This window comes from Cygnus olor, chromosome 1 (genome assembly GCF_009769625.2).
Source record: "Cygnus olor isolate bCygOlo1 chromosome 1, bCygOlo1.pri.v2, whole genome shotgun sequence".
Lineage (NCBI taxonomy): Eukaryota > Metazoa > Chordata > Aves > Anseriformes > Anatidae > Cygnus > Cygnus olor.
In genome coordinates this window covers 120,196,806-120,209,857 of record NC_049169.1, presented here as the reverse complement: position 1 = coordinate 120,209,857, position 13,052 = coordinate 120,196,806, and the positions used below count along the sequence as shown (strand labels likewise).

The 13,052-nt window shown below is 35.5% G+C and overlaps 1 protein-coding gene across 2 annotated transcripts in view; it reads right to left on the bottom strand.

Annotated features, from left to right (window-relative positions):
- The window catches only part of LOC121057126 (cilia- and flagella-associated protein 47-like), a 302,279-nt gene that overhangs the window by 61,196 nt on the left and 228,031 nt on the right, over nt 1–13,052 (bottom strand). For both annotated transcript variants that reach the window (XM_040530883.1, XM_040530892.1), the window contains one exon: nt 9,503–9,598. In XM_040530883.1, the coding sequence (XP_040386817.1) occupies nt 9,503–9,598 (96 nt within the window). The remainder of the gene's footprint in view (nt 1–9,502; nt 9,599–13,052) is intronic.

Here is a 13,052-nt window from a genome sequence, read left to right as displayed (position 1 = left end):
CTACAGCCCAACCAACACTGACTCCACCAAGAAGTAGAAAATAAATGTCTGCATGTCTGGCACACTCTGACAGCTTTCCTAAACAATTCAAACAAGTAGTCCTGAGGACTTAGTGATTAAATAAAGGCCAAACAAAACAAAACAAAACAAAACCACATCAACCACATCAAACCAAACCAACTTTCCTATCTATTCCTTGCTGACTACAATTCAGAATGAGATGGCATGAAGTCAACGTTGCAACACACGAACATTTTCAGAAAGCAACAGAGATAGATATCTATCAAAGGGTTGTCAAATAGAACAGTGGGTGGAGAAGGAAGACAACAAATTTATAGAGTTCTGGAAAATATGCAGAAGCAAAGTTGAGTGCTTGGCAGGGTAATTATGGTATTATTTATTTCTATAATTTTGACTTGTGGAATTAGTTTTTATACAAGACAAAAAGAGACATCCCTGTTTAACATACCTGGGTCTGTGCTACATCACACCAAATTCCAAAAGAGACACCAGGCACACCTCTGGTATTTGCAGTCCCTTGATATGACAGTTAGGCAGAGTACCAAGGGTTTGTAAAAAAAGTCATACAGTTGTTTTCTAAATACCTGTACCCAGTGTCTCCTCACACTGGCACTGGAGCCTGGACTTCTAAGAACAAGTGATATTATTTAAGATGAGAAAAAAAAGGTTGGAGAAGGGATCAGAACATCATACTGAAAGAGATATATAAAACCTTTACAATTGGGAAATAAAACTTTTAAAATGAAACTGAAGTACACAATGCTCCTGCAGGGCAGTTAAATCAAATTCCTATTAAGGGAAATCTTGAGGCTTAACGGCTCACTGCCTTTAAAGCTTGAGCCACTATATTGAGAAGAATTGTGTTTTCACTGTGGGTGAAAACTGTGATTTAGTTGCTGAATGCTACTATAGTTACTATATATGGAATTTGACTTTCAGTTAGCTTTTGTCTTATATTTGAGACTCATTCTTCATTTCAGTCTAAAAAGCTATTTCTTCTTTGACAAAACAAAACAAAGAAAAAAAATCAATGAAAATATTTACAAAAAAAAGGCTTTAGAAAAGCTCAAGTGTCAAAAAAAAAAGTACATTAATTCAACACTGTAGCTATCAGGAACTCTTAAGGTATAAAAATTCAAGGTTGAAAGTTCAATTTCAAGACTGCCTTCTAGCATTTATGTTTTAAAGTAAAATCTGTGCACCACATGTTACTTAAAAAAAAATAACTCTCTAGAACAGAATACAGTAATAAATAATAATAGTAAGAAAGACATTAAAGTTCAAACCAACCAGCTCTTCCCCTCCTCAGCCCCACAAACCACCTTGTAGAAAACATCAAATTTTATCATCATCTTCCATCTTCAAAAGTCTTACACTAAAGATTCAGCTTCTTTCCTGCACTTATCTTCTCATTTAAAAATACAATATTTTGAGTTAGTGTTTTCAAGAACTTTATAATTATTTTCAGCCTCTTCTTTCAGGGGGGAAAAAAAAAAAAGTAATTGTCCTATCTTTCTATCTCTTTCACTACTAATATCAATACCAGGAGAGTTTTGTTTCTTTCTTTCTTTTTTAGTCTACTGTTCACTTTCAGCAAAATTAGATATAGATCTCTAACACTCCTTCAATGTTTTGTGAAACTCAGCTGGATAGACAAGGAAAGTCAACTAAAAACATCAAAGAAGCAAATGCTACAGCATAATCAAAAGTTGTACTTCTCAATCAGGAAGCTATTAGCTAGTTTAGAAATGGGAAGAAGCAGTCTTCAGCTTATATTTAGGGTGGAGTGTGGATGTAGAAGGATCTTGCACTGGTGAATTCACAGGAGACAGACATTGTGGAGGACAGAAAAATGGGTATAAAACAAGTCAGTAGAAAATCAAGCTTCTTTAGGTCTGTTACTCAAGGAACAATTAGTTTGATATTGCTGGTAATTTTCACACTGTACATGTGCAGCTGGCAACAAAAAAATAGTTTAGATAATTTTTATTGTCGGTTTAGGGCTAAACATAAATTTACTGATTGTTTACAGGATGAAACAAACCTGTGTCTCTGGAGTTTTCACTGGGTTTAGTACCTAAACAGCAAGAATGAAGAAAAGCAGAGGGCAGGAAGCAAGTAATCTTACTGAAGGACACATTATGGCACACATCTTGCCCATCCTCAGCTGTTATCAAATATATTAGCAGCAATATGCTATTCTAAGACAGAATTAATCATCTTTTCATTTTCTAGTTCTATTGAAATTCAGGGAGATAATTTCTTGTCAAGTTCTAAAACACAGCAGATATTTTTAAATAGAGAAATAGGCTAAGATAATGTTAAATAACAGCCTCCTCTGAGGCTGATTTGCATAGTTTAAATGCTCTGAAGTGCTATCCTCTGGTTGTTCAGTAACAAATCATGAGATTCTGATGAAACCTACTGCATGGTGTAGCTTAAATCTGTGAGGTAATTATAGCTTGAAAATCTGTTTTCCATGATAAATCCACATGGGAAGTCTTACGTGAATTTGCATGAGAGTATGCAAAAGATGGATTTCTGATGTTTTCCCTTCTTTTATTTGCATCCTGAAGATCTTTTTTTCCTCTCTTTTTGCAACATCAGGAAAGCATGCTCAAGTAGATAAATCAATTCCTTATGTAGTCAAGGTGATGTACTGTTCTACTCTTCGAATTCAAGGAATTGTTTTTAAAAGAACAGCAACCAAGACTTCCTATTATTCTTATGGTATTGCATTTCACTTCATTCACTTTAAGTTATTTCATTAAAATAGTTGCCTGGATTTGAAAAAAATCAAATAAAGGTATTTCCATACCATATAATTTCTAAACAAAACAAAACCTAAAAGTAGAAATAGTGCATATAACAAGCTCCATAAATATATATATCATATGCCCTGAAGACATTCCATAAAACTAAAAAGAAAAATCTTTAAGTTTTATGGTTCATTGTATTAGAATATTTCCATGTTTTGTTGTACCAATATACCAAGCATACTTGTTTCAGTGCTGAAAAGCATGTAAATCATTAACACTATAAATCACACTGCCTATAACTAGCCTTTCCTGTAAGAATATTTTTGAGCAGATTCCCCACCTACTCATTCTCTCAGTCAGCTTTCAGGAGTGCATTAACATTTTCCTGCTGATTTACTTATATTTTCCATATGAGGAAAGCCTTGAATGTGTTGTGTCTTCAGAGAGATCTACAGAGTTTCCCATGCTGACAGCAGACACAATCTGCACTCAAGATTGCCACCAGCTTGAATGCATTGACTTTGTCAGCATACCCCTCTGGAGATAGATATGGATTGGATTGCATCACTCATGTTGTTATGTTATGTCCCAGTAGTGTCATTCTCTTTAATAAAGCATGCTTCTCTCTGTCAGCTCTCACATGACAACACCACTCTTACAAAGATTTCAACCAGTTGAGAGAGGTAAACTGGGTGATTCAGCAACCAGGAAGCTGCCATGCACATGAAGCAGGAGGAAGTCTCTTGCCTTCCTCTTCCAGAAATTTTACCAAGCAAATCTTCCTTTTACATCCATACAAACTCCTGAGTGCCATGGCACTTCAGAGATGTCAGAATCAAGAAAGATGCAAGCTGAGGGTTTAGACAAGGCAACAGTCATATACATAGGCAAAGATTGCCAAGAAGATGGAAAGTCATTGTCTTGCATACACTGTGTTTGAGAAAGTTGTTCTTGAAGTGAGCATAAACAGTCACTTCTTTAAAAGCACATGTAATCTTCTGTGTTGGAGTTCACTTTCCTGTGATGCTAACTAATCAGGTGCAGCACAGGTGCACAATTTTAGATTGACTTCATTGAGAAAATTGCTAAGGTGTGAGAAAATACCTAAATCTTGAAAGATAAGAAAAGTAAAAACACATACAGAAATGTAGAGATGATAGTAAGAGTTCCGGGGCTCAACAGGATACAGCTGAGATTAAAAGACATAAAAACTCAATAGGAAGAAAGCAAAGAGCAGTAGGTTGCAACATCATGGATCATTCCATTCCAAGAAGCATGGAGGCTGACCCTTTCCTAAATGACTAATGACAACCTGGGCAGCAAATATGCATCATGAGTCTCACCGGGAACAGTGAGCATACTAATACCAAGCTTAGCAACATGTTAGTCCTGGTTATCTCCTACACTTATTAGTAAATAAATCAAAGCTGTGCTTTCTTAAATTGTATACATTCTGATTGCAGAGTACATACTAAAAGCTGTTCCCCACCAGTCCCAAAGTCCTAGATATAAAGGCAGACAGACATCTATCGCCTACCTGCAAAGCCTTTTGTACAAATAGTACCCAATCATGAAATAGTTAATGTACCTGTGAGACAGTAAGTGGGCCAGAAGGGGAGAAGGAAAAACTTAAACCAACAACCTAAGTTTCAGAGCAGCCTAGGATCAATTCAAGCTGTTCTACCAAGGTTTACATAATTTTCATATTTGCCTAAACGTGGTGTTCAAATTCAGTATTATTATGACCACTCCAGGATAAGAAACTCTGCTGTCTACTTAAAATCTTCCTCACAAAAAAATCCATGCTAGCAGTTATTTACACTATCTAGAAGATGTTCAAAAAAAGCTAAATCAAGAATCATGAACTTTCTTTTTCCATCTGCACCATGGGCATCGGAGGTTACTCTCATGGACAGTGGTGGTTTTTGACCTGAAACTAGTCTATGAACTTCCTGAATTAATCTTGTGTAGCATGAGTAATTCATGCACCACATGAATAGAACATCTGTTGAACAGTTTTATTGAAGAAAATGAAACTTCATAGTTTCAAAAGATGAAAATTCAGGGAGGGAGGGAGGGAGGGAGGGAAGGAAGGAAGGAAGGAAGGAAGGAAGGAAGGAAGGAAGGAAGGAAGGAAGGAAGGAAGGAGGGAGGATTCAAAACTAAATAAAAGTAGCAGAAGTTCATCAGAAAGAAGGAAGTCTTGGATAGATAAAACAGGAGAGTAGTTAGACCAAGGAAATTCAAAGGAAATCTGGCATCCAAATTCTCCAGCATTTCAAAGGAACAGTTTCCCTGTGAAAGCATGTGAATTTAAAAAAAAAAAAAAAAAAGTCATTGTTGAATCTAAAACCCCCAAAAGAAGGGAAACGTTTTTTGAAATGAATTTCCCAACTACCCTCAATTATTTTATTCTGGTTTGCAATGAGTTGTGCAAACTGGAATCTTTTTGGAAGAAATAAGACCAAAAGATGTGCTACATTCACTCAGAAGTGTGTAGTCCATGAGATCAGACCCTAGAGAGCCATATACAAAACTTCCATAATACATGCAAGTCTAGACGTCAGGTCTTAAGTATCACTTTTGGTCAACACACCAACTGCTATTGCCTCACAGTACTTGTTAATGTAAACATAGCCTAACCGAGCCTCCAAACATTGAATAGCCTCAGCAACTCAGGGAGCGTTTATTTTTTCTCCAGTTAATTTCATTGTTATCTTTTCTGAAGATAAAAATAGTGTACTATTGCCTAAGACATGCACATTGCTGTTTAGTCTTTTTATTGCTTGAATGCACCTTTTCTACAAGTTCTGTTATATAAATATTGACTGCTTCTTAACACAACCTCTGATGTAAGTTATAAAGCATAAAATTATGTCTTTGTTGCAAGTGACCAAACCATTGGTACAGAATGTAGTTAGAACATACAAGAGAAAAGAGAGCTCAACAGTTTCCAACATCATTTCAAAATAGTCTGCTAGAATGAAGAACTTTTTCTCATAGGTCTTTTTTGTAGATTTTCTAGTTACCTTGTGATAATGAAATAATTATAAAAGAGAAAGAAAGGAGTCTTCCTATGAACTAAGGAAACCTGGTATGTTAGTTTCATTGTCTTTCAGTCTTTGAAAGTGATTGCAAGAAAAAAAAAAAGTGCAAATAAATACAGAAATAAAGAACGAAGTCTTGAAATCTGACATTTTAGGGAAATGGTCTGAAGACTCGAGCAAAAATCTTGCCCTTTCTTAGCTGAAATTAGTTTAAGAGCTGAATTATCCATAATCATAGCACATCATAAAAAATATACTAAAATGCTTTTTCAATTATTGCCTAATAAAATATGAAACTGTAATGTTTCTGACATGCATACACAATTTTAGTATCTCAAATTTATTGCCATCACTGGTTTAACACTGCAGGCAGCGTTTTGGAAAATGTTGCTCTCACAGTATATACATTTACTGAATATATTTTAGCCTGCCTTCCTAAGTGCTTGTGAGGGTTAGTGAATACATGTATTTTATACTAAAAAACAATGAAAAGGGAAAAAATAAATAGATAATCATAGAGATCTCAGTAAAAAAGGAAAAGAAATGACCACGCAACAGGTGAAATGATAGCTTTAAAATGTCGAAGTTTTTAAATATATCCTATAAAAATTACACTGAAATGTGAAGAGAGAGATCTACAAAATAAGGTTCTGATAACTGTTCTTGTGTGATGGTACACCAAGTCATTCACAACAGACAAACTTATTGACCTCCTGAAACATTGAGGTATGCTAAACTATAAACTGCTTAGAATGGAGGCTGAATGAAAATGGGATCACAACTTCATATTAGGACCAGGTGAAATAATGCAGTCTGTGTTACTGGGAAAGAGTAATACGCAGTCTAGAAGTCTTAGGTTACTACCGTGAAGCTAAGGCAGGGTAAAAAAAAAGAAAAAAAAAAACTAACATGAGCAACAATTTCACAGCATGGCTAGTATTTTGGCTTTTTTTTTTTTGGTAAAAGGATGGTGAAACACGATTCCAAGATTTTCAGCCTACTTCACTATTTCTGAATTTCTCCCTCTGTATTTTGCATTAGACAAAACAGAGTCAGTGAACCAAAACACGTAATTAACTAGCAGCAAGCATAGCTTTTCCACAAGTGTAAATGTTGCATATAAAATGATCTGGTAATCATATTCCAGAAAGTCTAGTAAGAAGAAAATTTGATTTCAACATGTTTTCAAAGTATTCTTTCTTTGCTATAGGGAACAGTGATAAAGTAGTCTTTGTAACACCTGCACCTAATCCACACTTCATCTACTGTTAAGTATACTAAGAAGAATCTTTCCATAAATATGATTCTTAACATGATTCCATTGTCCCTAAATTGTGAGTGAGACTAGGTGCTAAGCAAGTGTGCATTCGCTGGTTTTACTGCCTCCCAACAAAAGAGATTAGGCTGCAGAATCCTCAGAGAAAAAGATTTATATTATGAAAATATTTGATATAAAAGAGTAAGTATTGAAAAGTACAATTTATGACAATTGTATTGTTGTTGTAATATTTCTTTTAATTGCTCTGTCACTTTAAATATGTACTTTCTGTGCTAGATTGCTTTGGACAGCCCCTCACAGCTTCTATGAAAAAAAAGGACATAACAGGGCAGCACACAGAAATGGCAACATTTGCAACTTTTATATATGCCTGGGTAAAATCTACTTTTAGAAAATGATCCGATGTCCAGATAAATTCTTACCTCTTCTACTTCTAAATCATTCTTGCTATATCACTTTGAAATATTGCTGAAGCATAGTAAGTTTCAAGGAGAGAAAACAAAAACAGTTTGTCTGCAACATCCCTTAAAACAGAAGGGTATTCAAGTAGGGTAGTCAAGTACATCTTAAGGAAAACCAGAGTATCTGGCAAATTTTTGAATGAAATTGAAAACAAATAATCCCCATTTCATTTTTCTAACTCTGGTATTTAATAGTTAGGTATCACCTCATCGAGGAAAATTGTATGGCTTATTCTGATATCTATATCAACATGCAACATTATAACAGACAGAAATGGATGGGCACACAATTGTATGAGATACTAGCAAACCAATTTTTTTTCTTTAATTTATATTTTAAGATATGAATAATTTATCTATACACTTTGAAAATAGAAGGCATACCTGAGAAGTATATAAAAATATAAAAATAGATATCAGGAAAATTATTTAAATATTCTCTGTAAATATAGAAGACTATCTACCTCCTAAGCTTCAGCAGAAGTTGAAAGCCTCTTTATGAATAACTTGTAATAACTGAAATACTCTAATTCTATCCAAGCTTTGCCATAATGCTAGAATACTGAATAAACTGAATAAATCAATTTCTATCATATGCAAAATGTAAAACAGATTGGTAAGATTACAACACTAAAGGCAATTAACTACTTCCTATTCTATCTCAGATCAGATGTGACCTATAATGTCACCTAAAATATAATTCAAAAATAAAGTCAAATATTTAAATCCTTTCCAGACAGTTCAAGTTTATAATTTCTAGATTTTATTGTCACTTTTGAAACTACCATGAGCAACATAGGAAAATACAGAAAATAGTAATTTGCAATAGCAAATCTATCTTAGAAAAAAACAATTCAAAGGACAGGCAAGTCTGAAGAGAAAGATAAGCAATCTAGAACTTAATAATTGTGAAGTCTATTTCCCATTTTGTTTTCTTTAAGTTCAATAAAAAGTAGTAGTAGTTATCAAATGCCTAACACATTTATTCCTAAAATTTCTTACCCTTTCCTTTTACCCTCAACTGATCCCTCAAATAAACAAACATTTTGTTTTAAAGATTTTTTTTAGCATTTATATGTTTTTCCTTTCTGCTACTTCAGGTTTTAGGAAACAGTGACTTGCTACAGGATAAACTAATAATATGAGTATTGATAATAGTTTAAATGTTTGTAAATATTGTTTTCCAAGTGTATGTGCAGTTATTATAAAAATATATAATTATTCACTAAAAAATTAAGAAGCCATTCGATTTAAAGTTATTTAAGAATTTTAACAATTGATGTTCATAATAGTTCATAAACATTTTAATAATTTTGCTGTTCATCTTTACAGTCGTAAAATACTACTTTATTTGAATGTAGTTTCTTAATTCATAGCATTTTGTAGAAATACATCAAGACTACATTACTGTATGGGCTCATTCACTCTTTTATGTAATACTTATAGCACCTATTACGAGGTCAGGCTGCAGCCCTCTTCTTTCTTTTACACATCAGCATCACTAGTAACATTTGTGCTTTGATAGTAAGACATTATTTACAAAAGAAGTCATATTCCAATAGCCTAAGAAAATCATTGCAGAGGTAAGGAAAAAATAAAAAATAATTGTCAAAAATGAACAAATCAAACCTGAGAAGAACTTTACTGGATGCACACCTGATATATATATTTTTTATATCTGATATATATATTTTATATATATATATATAAATATATATATATATATATATAAATATATGTATTTGTATTTGTTAAGTTTAACAAATGACAGTGGCATTGGGGCAATACTGGGCTCCACAGTACTCAGATTCAGCACATCAACTCGAATAGCTGCATTCATCAAAACACTGAATTTTACATACACTGTGGTTTTCAGGCACCATAAAAGACCATACCTTGTTAAAATTTCAAAGTAAAACTCAATAAATTACATACCTCGTGTCTGTTTGAGCAGAAGATGGAAAGCAGATTCCTTAGTGGGGAACTTGGTTAGGACAGATGCATTGAGGTGACAACTGGACTGTTCCTGACCTGAAGACCAAAAAAATAAATAAATAAATAAAATAAACAACCAAAAATCTGACTACTTCTGAATAATATATCCCGTGTTAAAGAGTAGTAACATTGAATGGCAAACTGCTGACAGAAGATATGATACACAAAAATACAACAAACTGTCTGGAGAAGACCGCGTGGTTACAGAACAAAATTAAAATAGCTTTAAGGAACAGAAGAATGAACAAAGATGTTCAGGAAGGTGAAGAGAAGCTCTCATGATGGAAAATATCGAATGTCCTGTTTCTTGTGAGAAGACAGTCTCAAAATTATTTCACCTCAGGAGTAAAGTTTCAGGTTTTGGAAAGTAGTTTAGAGGTTGAAAATGAAATTTGCAACCTATTTGCAAACTAAAAGAATTCGAAGACACTTTCAAATTATCAAAGGTTGGTGCATAAGAAAAGCCTACATACTTTAATATATTACTAAAGCAACTTTTTTTCTTAAACTGAGATACTGCAATGGCAGAAAAGCTATCTGAAATGGTTTTCTTATAAGGAATCTTTAAATCTATATAAGGACCATATAAGGAAATCTATAATTTCCTTATATGGTCCTGCTGGCTACACTATTTCTGATACAAGGCTCATGTTCAGGTGAACATCCATCAGCACCCCCAGATCCTTTTCCTCTGCACAGCTTTCCAGCCACTCTGCCCCAAGCCTGTAGCATTGCTTGGGGTTGTTGTGGCCAAAGTGCAGGACCCAGCACTTAGTCTTGTTGAACCTCATCCCTTTGGCCTCTGCCCATAGACCCATCCTCACCAGGTTCCTCTGCAGGGCCTTCCTACCCTCTGGCACATTGACACTTCCCCCCATCTTGGTGTCACCTGCTGTCATCCCCAACTTAGTGTCGTCTGTACATATATCTGTATTACTACGATATCTACAATATATGAGTTAGTACACTCATTACCTTTCCAGGTAAACTATATCTGGACAACATAAAAGTTCAACTAAATTAGTTTCCAGAACATGTAAAGACCATAAATACTAAGCTGAACATTGATTATAAGACTAGGTTTCTCTTTCTTTGAAAAGAAGGAAACAGGGTAACAAATTCAAGACAGGTTTAAGAAGACAATTATGGGTTTTGTTCCATAAAGATCACAGTACAAATTTGTTTCTCATAACTGCTCTTCTTGCTGTACAAATCAGAATACCAGATTGCATTTCACACTAGAATAAAGCATGCCACATTCCACGATCTGCACTGGGAAGCTTCATGTCACACATGTAATACACACCTGTACTTTAAGAAATTGTATAATCAGTTAATTCCCAAGCAACTAGGGTGGGTTGCATAGCTAGTAATTCACAGTACTTCTATATGTGTCTGAACTAAGATAAATAAAATTATCACAAAGGGAAAATAGAATGAGAGAAATACAAAAGGTAAACATTTTAGAAGGAAGATTGCATTAGTAACAGTGTAAAAAAATAATACTGTATCTTCAGCAGCCCCAGTGTAGCTGCCCCATGAGCTGACAAATGAGAGCAATCAGAAAAAGAGATATTCCAACAATTTATCAGTGTCCCTCTGGACTGAAGCTCTACCGTTCATCATGTCAGCCGCTTCCCCCAATTTACATTGCACTCAGGTCGAGGGAGGTGATTGTACCCCTCTGCTCTGCACTTGTGAGGCCCCACTTGGAGTACTGCATCCAAATCTGGGGGCCCCCAGCACCAAAAAGATGTGGAGCTGTTAGAATGGGTCCAGAGGAGGGCCACGAAGTTGATCAGAGGGCTGGAGCACCTCTCCTATGATGAAAGGCTGAGAGAGCTTGGACTCTTCAGCCTGAAGAAGAGAAGGCTCTGGGGTGACCTTACTGCAGCTTTTCAATACTTAAAGGGGGCCTATAAAAAAGACTGATAACTTTTTGCTCAGTCAGATAATGACAGGACAAGGTGTAATGGTTTTAAACTAAAAGAGGGGAGATTTAGATTAGAGTTTAGGAGGAAATTCTTCACTCAGAGAGTGGTGAGGCACTGGAACAGGTTGCCCAGAGAAGCTGTGGATGCCCCATCCCTGAAGGTGTTGAAGGCCAGGCTGGATGAGGTGCTGGGCAACACAATCTAGTAGGTGGCATCCCTGTCTATGGCAGGGGGGTTGGAACTGGATGGTCTTTAAGGTTCCTTCCAACCCAAGCCATCCTATGATTCTATGATCATCCAGGTCATTAATAAGGGTTTTGAATAATATGGACCCCAGGATCAACCCCTGGGGTACTATACTCATTACCAGCCAGCAGTTAACTGTCAAACTTTTGATCGCTATCCGTTGAGACCAATTGTTCATCCACATTTTCAACCTACTCAGCAGTCTGTTCATTAAGTCTGGACTTCCTTAGCTTCCAAATGAGAGTGCTAAAGGAAACACTGATAAAAGTCTTACTGAATCATGTTATATTATATCCACTGCTCCTCCTTCGTCTGCATAATCAGTCATTTCCATGTAGAAGGCAATCAGGTTAGTCAGTCATGATTTGCACTTAACAAAGCCATCTGACTACTCCTGATTATCTTCTTGACTTTCATGTGCTCGGAAATGTACTGTATTGGTCTGCACAGAGTGCAAGAGGATGTGTCTAACGACCCTACCAGGTGCTGAGGTGAGGCTGATCAACCCATCACTTCTTCAGTGTTGCTTCTACAATTTTAAAAGAAGAGAACAATATGTCTCTTTTCTATTTATCAGGAATATCTCCTGATCACCATGAATTTTCACTCACAATCACACTGGCCAACTCTTTTATCACTTTATGAATTTTATCTGGACTTGTGGATCTGAATGAATCCAGCTGCTACAAGTAGCCCACAGCCCATAGCTTCCTGATGAGCGCCTGTCTCCATTTCAAACCATGTCAATACATGCTGCCTTGGGAGAAGTTTTTGATTGCAAATCTTAATGGGGGGTGGGGGGACATCAAACACTTCAGCATTTTCTGCACTGTGTAACTAGTTGATTCCCCCACATCCATCCATAGACCCATCTGCATTTTTCTTAAATTTTGTTAGGCAACTACCTTTAGAACCTCTTCTTGTTACTTTCTGTTAGTCTCCACACCTTCTGGGCTGTGGCCTTCCTGATGTTTTTGCTAGGTACTCTCATGGTGCTTTTATACTCACTTTTTTTTTTAACATGTTCTTCATTCCACCTCATTTATGTTTAGTCCAGTGAATATGGTATTGGCACTGCTAATAACAAGCCATGGGACTTAATTTTAACTCAGTGCAAAGCATCAAGACTTTCCCACCTTGTTTGGACTTGAACTATTTTAGCTGTAACAGCTAACAGCCCAAGTGCCAACTGTTGCTTTATCTGTTTTTCAGCTTAAGTTTTGTGATATCCTGTGGTATTACCCTACAGATATTATACAATATATGGTAAAAATCTAATAAAATTAAGTGATCATTGCAGAACTAAACCT